This window comes from Alligator sinensis, unplaced genomic scaffold (assembly GCF_000455745.1).
Source record: "Alligator sinensis unplaced genomic scaffold, ASM45574v1 scaffold680_1, whole genome shotgun sequence".
Lineage (NCBI taxonomy): Eukaryota > Metazoa > Chordata > Crocodylia > Alligatoridae > Alligator > Alligator sinensis.
Genome location: NW_005842508.1, coordinates 20,799 through 37,723, shown reverse-complemented (window position 1 = coordinate 37,723; position 16,925 = coordinate 20,799). Strand labels below are relative to the sequence as shown.

Sequence of the window (16,925 nt, the reverse complement as noted above, 5' to 3'; positions counted from 1 at the left end):
TACCTGGAGATAAATTGGCAGCCTCCATCTGTCACTGTCTTCCAAGTGAGAAGCACCTGGTAATGACTGTGTCACTGCTGTTTGTGAATGGTATAAATATAACCCCCACTTGTAGCATGCTTGACAGCAATCTAGCCACCTGGTGAGGAAGCATGGATAATTATGGCCAGGTCAGCACTGGAAAGGAAGATGTTATCTACCCACCACATGTAGATAAAGCACACTTGGCATCTGTTTCTATCTAGACATCCAGAAGTAATTGGGGACATGATAAGGTGGGAATACCCTTCGAGTGGGAAGTGTGGGTATAACTTCTGCCAGTTTTCCTGGTTGTTTCCTCCACTCTATAAGCATTATCTGTGGGTTGTCACCGTTAGCTTTCAGTCAGATCCGCACCAGGCGGATCTAAAGCAGTGTCCTTCAAACGGCATTAGGTTGTTGGAGAAAAAGACACAAATGAAGACAGTTGCAACTTAGGTAATAACCTAAGATATTGCAGTGTTCTTTTGGGGGTTTTTTGGTCTTTTTCTCCATTTACACTTCCCTTACTCCATCTTCTGCTTTCCTAAACCTTTAGCTTGTGTACCCTCTAGACGTTCGCACTGTGGTTGCAGTGACATTCTTTTATAACTGATCTCACAAAATCCTAGGAGTTCGTAACAAATTTAAAAGTGGGCTACTACCTAGAAAAGCTGGAGAACTACTGATCTAAAGTAATAAAAAAGTATGATGGGGCCATCAGCAATGTGAAGGTGCCACAACTCATATTTCCTCATTGATGTTCATGGTCACATTCTCTTGCTTTTATCAGCAGCTATCAGAAATTTGGGGTCTTATTTCCTGATGAAAGAAAGGAGGCCTGATTTGTAATTTAGATGCTTGCATTCTGGGATTTTTTGTTGCGGGGGTGGGGGCTGTGAGTCTGGAAACTCCAGATGGAACAGGGAGAAGAAAAACGTAGCCTGTAATTCTGCCCATAAATGGTTGCAATAAATTGGAATGACTGTGAAGTGGAATGTTATTGGTAGTGTAGTAGATTTGGTTGAATAACACCCTTCCTTCCACCTCCAAAAAAAATCCAGAAACAAACCATCAGGTTTGGAATGATACATGAAAAGAAATGGGCCAGCTGCCATCCAGTTCTGCTTGTAGGGTTATATTAATTAGTGTTCATGAGTATCCAGATGATTGCTGGGCCTTTGCAAAAATGTTTGCAAATCCTGAAAGTTTACTGAATTTTGACACAAGTAGGTATTCACCTAGGAGTCCACCCTTGTGAAGTGTTCTTAGTTATGCATTTCACTATTCTACCCTTGAAAAAAGTTTTGGTCAGCAATCCAAAACAATGTCATGTGGTGTAGGTGACCAGTCACAAAAAACAAATAGACAATTCATAAATAAACTACAGGTTGAAAATTGCAGAGCTATATGGTGAATACCTATCAATAGAAAAATGCAGTCACTGACATTAGAATCAGGTCACTGTGATTCTCAGAGAAACAGGGGCACATTCTCAACTAATATTATTTTTTGTTAATAATTCAACCAGCTCAATATTTCAGCTGTCAAAGGTTTGGGGTGTTAGGTTTTTTGTTTTTGCTGCTTTTTCTGAGCAGAAATTAAAAGCTGCTTTTAGATGTAATTAAGATGTACACATCTGGTATTGAGCCAAAAGGTATTGAGGAAGCATTCGTTTTTATATACCTTTTAATTCTTTGGATGTAAGTATCTTCTTTGACATAAGAGCAGCAGGCAAGGGTATTGATCTGCTTTTTTTTTTGCTTGTCAACATTGCCTGCTTTACCGTGCTCAAGATTACAACATGAGAAGTACATCTGTATTGCTGAATACACAATCTGTAGGTTCCTAACTAGATCATTAATGGTCATTTAGGCACTGGCTATATTGGTTGAATAATATCATTAAACTCCATGTTCTAACTTATTAAATAAGGATACTTTTATGGCAGAGACTGAGGGCTTAAAATGGAAAACATGAACTCTTTTCTTATTATCTGTAGACAATGAGAATAGTCTTGAACAACAACAGCAGAGTCAGTGCTTTAAAATCAGACTTGAATGCTGTCCTCAATCAGGAAATAGTGGACATTCCCGGAAACACCTTGCAAAAGAAGTTTAAGCATGTGGATGGAATGGAAAGTGACTTGGAGCTCAAATGTAATGTTTTGTATCTCTTCTCCATTAAATGAAACTTGTAGTTGACATGCAATTAAAGCTTTACCATATCTTCTCTGTTTATTCATGATAGCTGCCCTAACAGGAAGCATAGTCTTGCTGTAACACTGTTGGAAAAGGTCCAATAAAATTGAGATTGAAACATGGAGCATTACTCACCGAGTATTAAAGTATAATAATGACAGGCTTTCAGTTCTAGTTCTGTTGTGCTGCTTTCTATGGCAGCAGCAACTTTTTATGCCATCAAAACAATGTGTTTTGAGCACAAGGTTGACATCTAGAAATATCTATTTTTTTACTGTTGTCTTTAGGAGAGACAAGTATGGAGGGTTGGGCGGGGGGCTTAGGACATTTTCCTGTGTTAGTAATTGAAGCACATAAAATTTGTTGCAAGTGGCCTGATTTAGATATTGCTTGGTGAATAGGACAGATTATTAACATTGCAGAATCAGTACCTTTCCACTACATTTTGGCATGGAAAACCTAGATTGATTTGTACAGCAAAAGGTACAGGGTTTATTATAAGAAGCAATGATGTAATGCATTTGCAATTTTAATGAATAATGATAGGACTAGAATGGCAAACATTCTTAAATTAACAATCTGCCATTGAAATTATTAGAGGCAGGCAACTTGATCTACTGAACTGAACATGAGACTGCCAGAACGAGTCTTGACTTTTATTCCTGGTTCTACCAGTGACATGCTGTGTGACAAAGGGTGCCTCAGAACCTCTACTGAGACTATTTTTCCCATGGGAAAAATAATTTTCTCATTCCCAGAAATGTTATCCTAATTGCATAAGGGTTATATAATGGTTTGAAAATCTAAGGGCCAGAGTGTTGTCACTATAATGGCCCAGGGAATATGTAAGAAATGAAGTTTGCTTGTTAACATCTTTTATTGGACCAACTATATAGTTTGGAGAGATGTTAGACAAGTTTTTGAGCACAAAATGGCCAAATTCTCTCCCAGCTATATAGTTACCAAACAAGCCTTGCTACCTGGAAACTGCAAAGTATGTATTACTTTGAAGCTATCCATTAGTGATTGCCTAATTTTGTAGAAGTAGATTTATTGCGTTACCTGTCTTTTGTGATGGTGTCTTGATCTGGCTAGCACTGCGCTTTTAGCTTCTGGAAGAAAAAAAAATCACTGGGACAAATTCTGCTCTCAGTTATACTATTGAAAATCCACAGTAAAATTGTGTTTTGTGTAGATCCAAGTGTAGTAATTTAATCTGGTATGTTAGCTTTTTAATTCATTTCACAATAACATATTTGCACTGACTTTGGACAATGGTGTCTACCTTTTTGATTGGTCAAAAAACTCTTTAGTCTCCTATTTTCATTTAAAATCAGTTTTCTCCACCTCAGCAGGTAAAAAAATTGTTTTGTGAATCACACAAAATCTCAAATGAAAAAAAAAAACAACCCACCCTGGTAATGCTTATAATTAAATCCAGGACCTCTGTTTTTAGGGAAATAGAATTTGCCATCCTAGTCATGGTGAGCAACCGAAACTTCAGTAATAGGAATGGATATAAACAAGAATAGAAAGGGACTGATTCTGTAAAGTGCTACACAGTTGTATCAGGGGTGGCACAGTCTGACCCAGAATGTGTTGATATATGCTATGAACAGTGACCTTAAGGCAGGGGTGGGTAAAAATGTAGCCTACAGGAGCCCTAAAAAATTTAGAAAATTAATATTTATCTGTCCCTGACTGCCTGTCATGTGGCCCTCGATGGCTTGCCAAAACTCAGTAAGTGGCCCTCCACCCGAAATAATTGCCCACCCCTGCCTTAAGGTATTTTTACATCGCTGCTAAACAGGAAAGGGTAAACCAAATGATGCAAGCAACGCATATTCCTTTTATATTTTATAGGCTTGAATAATTTGATTTCTTTGCTGGACACTTCTACAGATATTAGGGTTTTCTTGAACTCTATATCTGCCAATCTTCGGACTTTTGTCATTCAGGTACGTAATTAACATTATTATTTCAAAATAGAAATACTGATCATATCACTTACCATGTTTGCTTTTCATATTCCAGTAAAAACAATTGTCATATTACTTGTCAGTAGTCTGCAGCAGTGGTATAGCATACCAATAAGCAGGCAAGACTGTCACATTTACATAAATAGATTATGTAAAAGGAAGAAGATAATTGGCAGACAGAAATTCCATCTGTGCATGCATCCTATATATACACACAGGGAACTCAAGTATTTGGTCCGACTTCCCAGTGATATCCTACATATAAAATCTTCCTTCATAAGCTACATCATATAGAAAAAGGCAGATCAAACTGAAAAAGCAATGTCACAATTAAGGCAACTGTTGGGTCCTGAAATCTGAGCAGCTGGTAGGAAGATTATTAGTATTACTCTGCCCCTTCCTATGCAAACGGATGCAACTATCTTCATGCTATGCATATTTCTTTCCTTGCCTCCCCAGTTTTTCCATTTCTGCTCCATCAGTGGGTCAGAATTATCAGCAGCTCAGTGCTGCTGCTGCTGCTTTCAGCTAGTTGGGCTAAACCTGGTAATTTCATTTTTTGGGTTTATGTTGTTGCAGTTATTTACCTATTTTTCCTCCCTGGAAGAAGCAAGACAAGCTGAACTTCCTGTTAGTTAATTATTTCTTGTCTGTTCCTATAATTTTTAAGGCACTACAAGTGTTATTATCAGAGGAACACAAACTGCTTATACCATTCATATTTATGTGTACAAATTACATTAAGTGTTCAGTACTTCTTTTTTTGATCTAACCATCAATCAGGTTAACTTCTATTTACAGCCAAGCAAGAGTAAAGAAGAGTTTAAACAACTAGCAGCTAAATTCCAGCTGGGATGGAACTTCCTCTTAACTGCAGTAAGCAAGGCTATGACACTCTCCCACATGGACAGTTTTGGTAAGTCAGACCTCTGTGCTTTAATGGACGTAGGCGTCCTGTTGGGTCACTGGCAGCCAGGTCTGGGGGTCACTCAGGTTTCAAATGGCCAACCAGGATCTGGAGCAATGAGCAGAATCCAGGTACAGGCTAGGTCAAAAAGTCAGTCCAAGAACTGGGTCCAGGAACAAACCAAGTCAAGAAGCCAGAAGGCCAAGCAGAACACAGAATCTGGGGGCAAGCCAGGTTGAGTAGCTAGGAGATCAAGCAAAGAACAGGGTCTAGGGTTAAGCTGAATTAGGGCACCGAAAGATCAGGTAGAGCCTAGAGTCAAAAGGTAAACCAAGTCAGGTAGCCAGGAGATCAAGAACAGGCACAAGCCATAAGGAACAGCAAGACAGCTTGAATAAGAATTAAGCTGTTACCCAAACACTTCTTTTTCCAGGTCAGGGATTTATATGGGAGAGAGTGAAGGGTCAGCTGACCCTGGCTGGCCACTCCAGTTCCAGTGATGGGGCAGGTGGCTGACTCGGATGGAGGTTTCTGGCCAGCTTTGTTCAGTTTTGCTGGTCAGTTAGAGAAGTGGTAGACTGGAGTGAGTGACTGATCTTGGCAGGTGAAGGCTCTGGGTTTAAGGCTGTGGCTTAACAGTGGGTGTGTCTACATGAGATGCTTAACTGTGCAGTAGCTTAGTTTACTGTGCAGTAAGCATGTGAACGATTACTGTGTGGTAAACCTTGTTAATCTTGAGGACATTTGCTATATGCAAGTAGCAAATTTACTTCTGATTAGTAACTGCACAGTAGTGCTCATGTACATGCCTGACCAGGAGCAAATCTGCTCCCAGTCAGCTATCCACCAGGGCGCAGGAGATTGTTCCCTACCTCTGGTAGCTGCCTGCTGCTAAGGTGGGGACTATGTGCATTAGTGTGTCATGGCAAAAACAGTGCTAATGCACAGTAGAATTAGTCTACTGAACATTAAGCATCACAAAAAAAAATGTTCACCTTTGCTGCTGTGCATTAGCATGGGCTGATGCATCTTTATATAGTACCTCATATTAGAGATACTAAACTTAATGCATAGTAGCAAAGGTGCATTAATGAACATGTAGTCATGCCCAGGATCTTCCAAGCTCTTGTTGACACTGTCTCTTTAGCCTCAAGATGGCCCTATCTTTTCAGCTAGGGACAGAAATTACACATAAACCAATATAAATTATCAGAAACTGGTTCAAATCAGTAACACAACAGAAGTTAAGTGCACATAATCAGCTTTAAATGACCAAAAACAGTTTAAGATAAACCTGAACAGATGCAGTATTAGACTTAACTGATTTAGGTTAAATTGGTTTATTGAACTTGTGTCCCAGATCCCCTCCAGATTCAAGTTAACTCACAGTTCCCCAGCATGCTTTGCACCTCCCCTGCAAGCTCCCTCTTGTAGGGTGGGTGAGCTAGTCTCAGCCCAAGCTGTCTGTTCCAGCTGAGCAGGGAGGCATGCTCTAGCACCCCCTGGTTTCTGGCCGTGGCCACTGCAGGCATGTGGTTGTATTTCCAGAATCAAAGGTTAATGCCTGTTCACTTGCTCATGAGTTCAATCTACACAGCTTAGACTAACCAGCAAAGATTGAATTGATTCAGCCTCAGGCTCTTTGTCCTTACTTAGCTTTAGACACTTCATAGGTTTCTCTTGCCTGTCACTTGCTTGGGATCCTCAGCCTCACAGTCTGTTGGAGTACCTCCTGAAGCCTACCCAAGCATACCCTGAAGAGAGGGTGAGCCTTGGACTCCAAGATTCAGTCTTCATTTCTAATAAAAAATTATGTGATTTCAATATCCAGCCATTGGATTTTGATGTACCTGATGGACTCAAGATCCCTCTATTATGAAATTTATATTCTTGATGCTGCTACTTATATATTGTGATCAAATCATCCCTTAACTTTCCCTTTGATAAATTAAACAGATTAAATTCCTTGAGCTGCTCATTGTGAGGTATATCTGTTAGTCCTATAACCATTCTTCTGGCTCTTCTCTAAACTATACACAGTTTTTTAACATCATTTTTGAAGTGTGGACCTCAGGGCCCAAATTCTATTTTGCCTAAAGGCATCCTGATGATCTTGATGCATGCAAATATAGCCATGTAATAGCCATTTTTTATGCTTATGTAAATTTTAGATCTGGTCCTTATAAGTATACTCAGAGGGAAACTACTCTAGCCATGTAGACACTATGGCAATCCTATTCTACTGAGTGCATGCATAACTGCATATTTTAACACGTTAGTCATGAGTGATTAGCCACTGTTTGGCACTGGAGGCAGTGGAGAAAAACAAAGACCTTCCTACCTTTTAGTCCAATAAATTAGTGGTTAGGGTATTTGTTCAAGGAGTGGAAGACCCGGATTCTAAAGCCCTCTCATCTAAATGTGTTTTGAAGCTACATCTCCTACTTCCTAGCAGAATGGCCGAATGACTAGGTCATGGGATAGGCATTGCCAAAAGTATTCCCACCCTCTTTGTTGTAGCTGGCCCATTGGGCAGCCAAGAAGAGAAGATGTGTGTGGCCAGGAGGATAATAGAGTTATTGCTCCCCACAACAAAATCTCCCATCCTTTAAGTATAGCCCTTAGCCTTTGTTCTTGTATACATGAAGTAAATCATATCTCTTAGTAAACATCTAGTTTTGATTTTAAAATTTCCAGTCATAGTGAACCTGACATAGTCATTGATAAGTTCTTCCAATGGTTAGTTACCCTCATTATTAAAATATATGCTTTATTTCTAATCCTTACATTTGACTATATAGAAAAACATTGTTTGCTTGTGCTCAGTTTACAAAGCAATCCATATCACTCTGTATCAGTGACCTTTCTTCTATGTTATTTACCACTCTCCCAATCTTCATGCTGTCTTCAGACTTCATTAGTAATGATTTTATGTTTTCTTCCAAGTCACTGTTAAAATTATTAAATATTGTAGGCCCAAAAACTGATCCCTGTAGAAGCTCACTGGAAATGTACCTATTCAGAATTGATACTTCCCATACATAGTTCCATTCTGAAAATCGTCAATGAGCTAACATTTAATATGCATCATACTGATTTTGTATCATTCTGGTTTCTTAGTCAAAATGCGAAGTACCAAGTCAAATGCCTTATGGAAGTCTAAATATATTGCATCAAGCCTATTACTTTTATCAATACATTTTCTAATCTCCTTTAAAAAAGACCCAAAATACAAGTTAGACTGTCAATATCTTTTTCCCATAAATCATATTGTTTGGCGTTGATTACATTACCTGTTTAAATATTTTTATTGAGCCCTATAACACCTGTTGTTAATTTTGCTTGGGATCAATGTCAGGTTGACAGCCTTACAATTTTAAAACCACTGAGTACAAAGTATGCAGGCTTGCTGATGTAAAAATGTCTAATTGACAATGTGGCAGTTTAATACCCTTCCTAGTTACTATTGGAATGAATGTGTAATTCAAAAAAAATACGGAAATGTATATAGGAAACTTTCTAAATATCTTTTCTACATTATTATTGACAATCTACCATTTCTATCTAGCAACAACATTGTTAGCTTCATTTTGTTTGATATACTTTAAAAAGTGATTTTCATTATTCTTAACATTCCTGGCTCTGTGAACTCAGCCCTGTCATCAAGGCTCTTGTCATCTACATTTGTTCACAAACTCCAAGAACATTTTAGTAGCAAGCAGCATATGATCTCTAGCTTATGCCACTCAGGTTGAAGTTCCCCATAACAGTGCAGGGTTTTTTCCCCACCCTGTGCACAATATATAGGCATATTCACAATATATATACCCTATTCACAATTTTGCATTTTTTGCAGAAACTGCACAAAAAAAGCGGTTTTCGCAAACCATGCAAAAATGGTAATCCCTGCGATTTTGGCACAGGATCACCCGGAAAAAAACCTTACCAAACATGAAATTCTCCCTAGTGGGTGCCAGCAGTCCTCAGGGCCACAATGGCTTGCAGCTTGCCTGCATGGAGGGGAGCAGCAAGGATAGCAGCCATCTCTCCCTGCCCCTCACTGCTGATTGGACAAAAGGGCTGCCTTTTGTGTGGCCCCACCCCTCTCTGCCAATCAGCTGCAAGGGCTAGAGCCACATGATGGGCAGCCCTCTTGGTCAGTCAGCAGCAAGGGGTGCAGTCACCAGGGCCCCTCAGCCAATCAGTGGCAGGGGTGTGACTGCTGCAAAAATGGTGCCATGTGCAGCCCATGATTTTTCTTTTGCCTCAGTGATTTAAGTAGATCCCTAACTATAGATGTGCTGATGAAGTCATAGTCCTGTTATGTCATGTGATTTGATGGCTTGTAGCAGACACAAACTGCTACCCCGTATTGTGCTCTATCTGTTATGGGTCTATAAATATTCAAAAATAGTTGCTTCCAAGTCGTCAGTCACTTGGAAACCAGTAGTTCTTTACTCTTGCTTTATCCACTTAGTCTTTCCTAAGCAGTTTATAACCAGCTTAATGTATTATTCATGAGCCTTCCCAGTAGGTTTCAGTAATTTTTACCAAGCAGGTAACAATTTTGCTTATACCCAAGTAGTTCCAATGCCCTTTGTTTGTTACCCCAGCCCCTAGCAGTGGGGGTATCTAGGCAATCAAATAATTTCTTCTCTTTGTGTCCCTTGGTGCCTTGATAAATTGTGTTATCAGTTTCTTGCATCTTAGTAACTAGCTCTCTAATAGTGTTGGCTCTGTAAGTTATCACTACCCACTCTCCTTCCCCTGCTCCTAGGAGATCCACTCCAATAAGACTTTGAGGTTGAGCAGAAGGAGCTAAAGCAGTTGGGGTAATCAGCCCCCAGCTCTTAATGTTCTGTATTCAGGCAACCTTGACAGGCTTTGCCTTTCCTGAATTTCAACAGTGCTTGTTGGGGAAGGGGAAGAGGAGCATCCTACAAATCAAAATATACTGCGTGGACATACTTGTAGTTGCCCAAGAAACTGGTTCTAACTGAATTTGCTGTAAATTTGTGCAAGTAACCCTCCGGTATGCGGTCAAACCTTGCCCTAGAAAACACACCTCTAGGAATGAGGCTGTCCTTCTAGGCTTAGGCCCTTTGGCCTGCCTCATATGGCCCGTTTCTAGGACCTGTTATTAGCTCCTTCATGTCCTAGCTCCATGTTGAGCTATTACATCCATAACAAAATGCTAATACATGTTGCTTCCTTTAGCCGTCTCCCTCTCGGTACTTTATTAATGAGACCTGATGGCAGATTTAACTACCTGCTTACCTCCTAGTGCTTTAACTTTACTAACTGCTTTCTGAGTGCTAATTGCTACAATAACTTGAAATAAAAGCAAAGGGAAAAACCACTAAGGGGAAACTCTATGTGGTGAACTGTACAAGGTTCCTAGCACAATGTCTCCTAGGAGGGGAAGGTTTGCAAGCCCAATATAGAATGGTCTGGTATCCACTAGGAAGTCCTGCATCAAAGACACTGGTCTGCTGTCTACACAGAAGTTCCACCACAAAGGGTCAGCCCAGGTCCTGTTCTGCACAAACTGCCTTGCTTATATCCCTAACAGCAATGATTTATAAGAATTTATCAACTTTTACATCCTTTTTTGCGTGCTACTTAGAGTTTGTTCCATATTTGTTCCTCTTACCACATCCAGTTTCAATATTCCCTTGCTGTAGAACATTTAGTAGTTCTTAGTGACCTCCAGTATCTGGTGTCTGTATTTGCAGCACAGAAAATAATAATCCTTCCCTCATCTCTGTTTTCTTCAATCTACCATCACTTCAGGATGTGCAGAAGCAAGGGAGGCATCAGCTCCTCAGACATGCAATAGAAGACTCAATATGAAGAGGCCGGATTTTTAATTAAAAACTGATTGAATTTCTGTGTGCTGCACATTGATTCAAGATGTGCCTCTGTTGATGATCCTATAAAGTGTTCTTTCCATGTGCAAATTATTAAGTACTAATTGAGTGTCACTAATACGCCTGCTGCTAAAGAGAACAAGGAGAAAGGCCTGGTCTTTGCAATCCAAAAGCATAATTCAAAGTCTAATGAAGGCAAGGAAGTTCTTCCCAGTTAGACTTTTTAGCCCCATATGTGAAGAATACATTGTAGCCTCTGGGGGGGGTTTTCAATGAGGGTTGGTATGATAAATATTGTTACTGGAATTATAAATTAGGTAAAACCTTGAACAGATTAGCCACAAAATTAGCCTATAGAATCTCCATCATCTGGAGGTTTTTAAGAGCAAGTTATACAAACATCTTATACAATGTCAGGAACATTTGAGGTATGATGAACCCTGACGCAGAATAGGGGGATGGACTGGATGACCTCTTGAGGTCCCTTCCAGCCTAGTTTTCTATGGTTGATCAGTGTGAGAAGCAACACAGACGATGTGAAGTTGTTGATAAAACTTGCAGCAGAAGGTCATTTTAGAAAAGAATTTGAACTGGAAGATGAACAAGCATTCCTGTAAATTCAGTGGGGAGGAATGGATAATCTTTTGTTTATGCTTAGAATCTGATCTGAACTGAGTGAAAATTCTGCTTAGATGTTGGTGAGCAGACATGTAAGATAACATGTCTTATTTAGGGAAAACTAGGTTGCTCATCCACTCAACCTAGTACTAATATAGTGAAACCAATTCCTTTAAAGGTTGAATGGGTAGAATATGCACCTATGTAAAGTTCTAAAAGCAAAGACATTGCAGTGATTTTTGTTGTTGTTTAAACCTAGGATCCTGGCATTTGTTTAACTTGCTACTTTTGGAATACGTTATTCATATTCTCCAATCCCATTTAGAGGAGGAAGGAGAAGAAGGTCTCTCAGTAATTCAGCAGAACAGTTCTTCTGTTCAAGTAGTTCACAAACCTGCCCACCTGCTGGATGATTTTTCTGTTGAACAGCCTCAAGTTGAAGTCCCAGAACCAGCACATGTAACTTTGACACAGAGCCAGAGTGATGTTAATTTAAGCAGTGTTATTCTCAAGGTCTTGAGCTGTCTGGTAGACACAGCCACAGGCAACAAGGTAAAATCAACTATATGGTTGTTTTTAAACATTTGAATGATTTTTTAAACCCAACTGGAAGAGATGAGGGTTGATGGGAATCTGTATGAATCATCTCTGGTTAATATAAATAATGTTTTAGCTTTTTCAGTGGCCTTTCACCCTCTTTCCTATACTGACAACATATGTCTTTAATCTCAGGGGCAGAGTTTTCTAATGGAGCCAGTCTCATGTTAACTGCACTAAGATTCACAGCCAATGTTACATTATAAGTTGCTGAGTATGGACCCCATTACATTTCCTTTCCTAGTATCCTGGATGTCTCAAATTTATGCAACTTACACACTTCCTTAGTGTCAGGAATAGAAAGGATACTAACGTGGGGTAAGGGCAGTTGCCACCTACTATAAGCCCAAATGATTGTGCCACAAGGGGGCAAAAATATGATCTCAGTCTTTGCTGCTTTCAAATATGGTTCTGACCGTAGCATCAAGAGCACAACACACTCCCCAAGGGCAAAGGTGTGGATTGCTAACTGCTTGGACTGCAGTCCTTAGGTAAGTAACCCTTCTGCACAAAGCCACATTCAAACCTGATGGGAGAGAGTGCAGGGTAGTTACAGCCATTCCCTCAGATCTGAATTTCTCCCATCAGCTTCATTTCCAGGTTTTGTAAAGCTCTCCGTAAATGACAGATTCACTTACCCTTTGTTTAGATGTCAGGACCTTACCAAGCCTGTCTGGCAGTTTTTCTTTTTTTTTTAAACTAGTTTCTCTTTGCACCAAACCTCATCAGTAGAGAACTCACTCTTGTTTGTACCACCCTTCCACTTACCCAGTCAGTGGCTCCAGTGGGATAATTCATGGAAGGTCAAATTCTGCTAGGCCCTTACATGGATATGCAAGGAGGAAAGAGGACCAGGGAAAGCAGGTGTAAACAAGGAGATTTTACCAGCTGCCATCAATTGTCCAACACATATAAAGGCAGAGAAGAAGTAGGTCATGCCACTGCCTTCCTGCACAGCCAGGTTAGCACAGCTGGGAGAGTAAGCTGTACCCCAGAAGGAGTGTTGCAGTGGGTGTGCTATCTCTTTTCCAAGGAGTACTTTGCTTCCTGCAGTAGGATGCCTTTTTGTGAACTCCTCAGGCCAAAGCAGCCCTATTTCATGTTAAGCCCAGATCTCTGCCAGGAGTCATGACCTAGCCTAACACAAAGTAAAGTGCGACTAAGTAGGTGCATCTGCGCAAGACATTTACTGTGGAGCTGCCTAAATAGCTCCACAGTGAAGTCTCAGAGTATACATGTGCGGCCCTACTAGGCTGCAGGAAACTAATTAACTCCACCCTAGGATAGTATTTGTAAATCAGCGTAAATACAAGTACTGTCCTATGGCACAGTTCTTTAGTGTGCAGCAACATGTGTAGACACTGATGGGGCTGGCTGGGGCATGAGGGTACTATAGTGCAAGGGCTGACTACTAGCTAGCCTTGCACTGAAGTACCCTCGTGCCCCAGTCAGCTTCTCCACAGCAAGTTGAGCCAGGTCAGAGCAGCCCTGAGCTGGCAGGCTGACACCTTGATCTCTCTGCCAGCTCAGGGCTGCTCTGATCCAGTTCAATGTGCTGAAGTCCTGGGCGTATGTATAAATGTGGAGCCCATGAGCAATAAACTCCAGCGCCACATGTACCGGAGTTTATGGCTGTATGCTAATAGCATGTGTAGATGCACCCAGCATGATAGTCATGAAAGAAGTACACTTAAAGCACATTAGAAGGATACAAGCAAATCAAGTCAAACCAGCAGGGAATTTTATAAAGCATAGTTTCCTGGATGAGGTTTGCAACCCCAGTGGCATCACGACACTTAGGAGTAGGGTTGTGAGCCCCATGGAAATTCATTTGTTAAAAATGGGCTCACCTGGGAATTGGGGTAGTGAGCCTGGAAAGGCTGGGAACTGGTGTTGTAACAATTACATGCTGCTTCTCTGATCTTTAAGAATTAGGAGGAAATAACAAAGTAGTAGACTAAGGAGAAACTATAGTTCACTTATTTACCATGGGGGAGAGAAGTGGAGCAGGGCAGGGCTGATCAGAGTGAGCATGAGGGGGGTATGTGAAGGTATGAGAGGATGGGGTAAAGGCAGGGAAATGGAGGGCAGAGTGGATTTGTGGAGGGGCATGGGAAACAAGAAGTAGAAAGTGGAAGGAAAAATTAAGGACTGAGAGAGAATTGAAAGTGGGAAGTGTGATGGGGCTGGAAAGCTAAATTGGCTGCTTAAGCATTTTGGTGCAGCCTCTTATGCTCAGAAAGTCTGTGTCACACCTCCACCCTCATCTCATCTAAATGACTGCTAAAAAGCTCTGTTCTTCTCTGAAGCCTTTAAGAAGTGAGAGGGAGGAATGGTAACAGGAGTCATAAATAAAAACCCCCAAACCAGCAGTGTCAATATATGTCTGTGCTGTGCCAAGTAACTCTGTCATCTTTTGGATTGTCAGCGTCATTCTTCCTCTTCTGTACCATCTGTATCTGTTGCTGGACTTCACTTGCTGCTTCTTGTCAAATTTAGACTGCACTCTTCAGTGCAGGGACCATGTTCTTGCTTTCTTTTTTAAAATTAATTGGGAAGGACCCAGCACATGTTTGAATAAATTAAAACCATTGTTAATAAAATCCTCTAGAAAGCAGTGTAAAACATCTCCTAACAAAACACTTATTTTAGTAGAAAAATTAGGGTAAAATAAAAAATGAGACAATGAAGGATTTAGCAAAAGTGGGTCAATGGGCAATGTGGCAGATAAAATGCCACATAATCAAATGCAAAATAATTGGTAAGAACAAACTGACCGCACAAATAGATGGGTTTGAAACGTGCTGTAATGTATTGAAGTGCAGCTAAGAAAATGTGGAGCTGATCTTTATTTCTTATCACAGAGCTTGCAGTTTCTTTCTCACAGCATGAGCAATGTTCCTTCATCTATAATACCCCAGCATACTCACTCTGTGCTTCCTCTCTTTGTTCACCTGTTACCAAATTAAAATCCCATTAAACTGAACTCCTGCAGTGGGTTTATCTTCAGAGCCCTGCACTGTAGCTTTTAATCCAATTCTACGCCCACATCACATACAGTCTACTGCAAATCACAGGGAGAACAGACCTGAGTATCACTGTACATAGCTCAATGGGTTAGCGGTGCCATACAAGCAAACCCAGTGCTTTAATTTTGAAGAGGATAGAGGAAACAAGGAAACAGTTAACTGCCTCATATAAACCAGTGATGTGCTCTCAGTTCATTGCTTGTTATAATCAAGCAGGTTATAGATACAGTAAAAAATGTTAATTAAAGCAGTTAGAGACCCAGGGTGAAATCCTGGCCACACTGAAGTCAAGGTAAAGTTCTGATTGACTCCAGTTGGTATATCAGCAGTGTTGGCAGTACTATATTCAGGTATGCCCTGCTCACCAGCCTCCCACTCTGGCCTTGCTGGCTCTGGATGTGAGATGGTAACACTGTGCTGAAGGCCTGCCAGAAACACCTCCCAAGAGTTTTGGCAGGTGCAGCCGCAGGGCAGCTTTGTTTCTGGTTTAGCACATATGGAGCTGGAGCAGGTGGGAGAGTAGCACTCCCAAGATCACTGCAGAAGCAGCACAGATACCAGTGAGGGCAAGATCACAGCCTTGAGAGGCACTTCAGGCAAAGAGAGACTGAAAGGGCTGGGAGAAATTTTGGAGAAATAGAGAATAAGAGGGGATATGACAGAGTAGTATGTACAACTATAAATCATACGTTAAAGGTTGGCTTGGGGTTCCTATTAACTGTGTCCCATTACATGAGTAGACTAGGGGTACACTGAGACTGCTTTGCATGCTAGCCCACACTGCCATTGCTAAGCTGCTTCTGGTAGCCAAGTTACTCATTCACAGAGCACCAGGCTACACTGCCATAACTTTTGTGAGTTCAGTGTAGACTCACTTGGTGAAATTAAATGGTAAAAGTTTGGGGCACAATCCTAAACATGCAAGGTATTGAATTCAGCATGTACTAATTACATGCAGGAACCCATTAACCAGCACACTGTTTGAAGAAACAGGTAAAAGAAAAGACATGTTGTTCAGTAGAAAGAAGAGACTGGATGCAACCTCTCCTCAGTAACAATACTTACAATATTTGATGTTTTATTTTCAGCTCCTCCAAGTTATGTTGGAAGACAAAATTACCAAGAGTTCTGTTAAACTGAATCTTCCAGTTGGAAAGGATGCACTCATTACTCTAAAAGATGGACAGAGATTTATTATTCGCACCTCTGATCCACAGTAGATCTCCAGTGGTACTTGCTTAAGGGAAAACCAGACAGACCTTTAAGAATTGTTTGCAAGGGTGTATTGCACTTACGATGTGTGTAGTTTATATTTAAGAAAAAAAATGTTGTATTTTCCTGGGAATTTGGGGATAAGGGGAGATTGTAATTACCAGTTATGCAGTTGTATTAAAGTTTGTTGTTATTGTTTTTAACTCTGATCTTTTTAAACTGGTTGGCATATTTGAATAAATCTATAAGAAATCCTGCTGTGGAATGTATTTGTCTGGTTGTTTTTTCATCTTACCCTTTTCTGTGTTTCTATCTTTAGTAATGTGAAAGCCTTTCCTGAAACCACAGTGGCAAAGAAACTTGACAGGAACTATGGGCAAAACTAATGACCTAACCAAATGTTTCTTTTTATCTACAGTATGTAACCCAGAAATAGGGATGCCATTTAGTATACACAGAACTCAACTCTAATCTCAGGGGCAGGAATTGGTATT

At 40.5% G+C, this 16,925-nt stretch overlaps 1 protein-coding gene across 8 annotated transcripts in view; it reads left to right on the top strand.

The window, feature by feature from the left end:
• Window positions 1–16,683, top strand: part of RFX8 (RFX family member 8, lacking RFX DNA binding domain) — a 51,302-nt gene extending 34,619 nt beyond the window's left edge. For 7 of the 8 annotated variants that reach the window (XM_025213163.1, XM_025213166.1, XM_025213164.1 and 4 more), the window contains 5 exons: window positions 2,021–2,177; window positions 4,083–4,177; window positions 5,000–5,114; window positions 11,853–12,145; window positions 16,308–16,683. In XM_025213163.1, the coding sequence (XP_025068948.1) occupies window positions 2,021–2,177; window positions 4,083–4,177; window positions 5,000–5,114; window positions 11,853–12,145; window positions 16,308–16,439 (792 nt within the window). In that variant the 3' untranslated portion in view covers window positions 16,440–16,683. The remainder of the gene's footprint in view (window positions 1–2,020; window positions 2,178–4,082; window positions 4,178–4,999; window positions 5,115–11,852; window positions 12,146–16,307) is intronic. The other variant, XM_025213160.1, reaches the window with a different exon arrangement.
• Window positions 16,684–16,925: the final 242 nt, after the last annotated feature.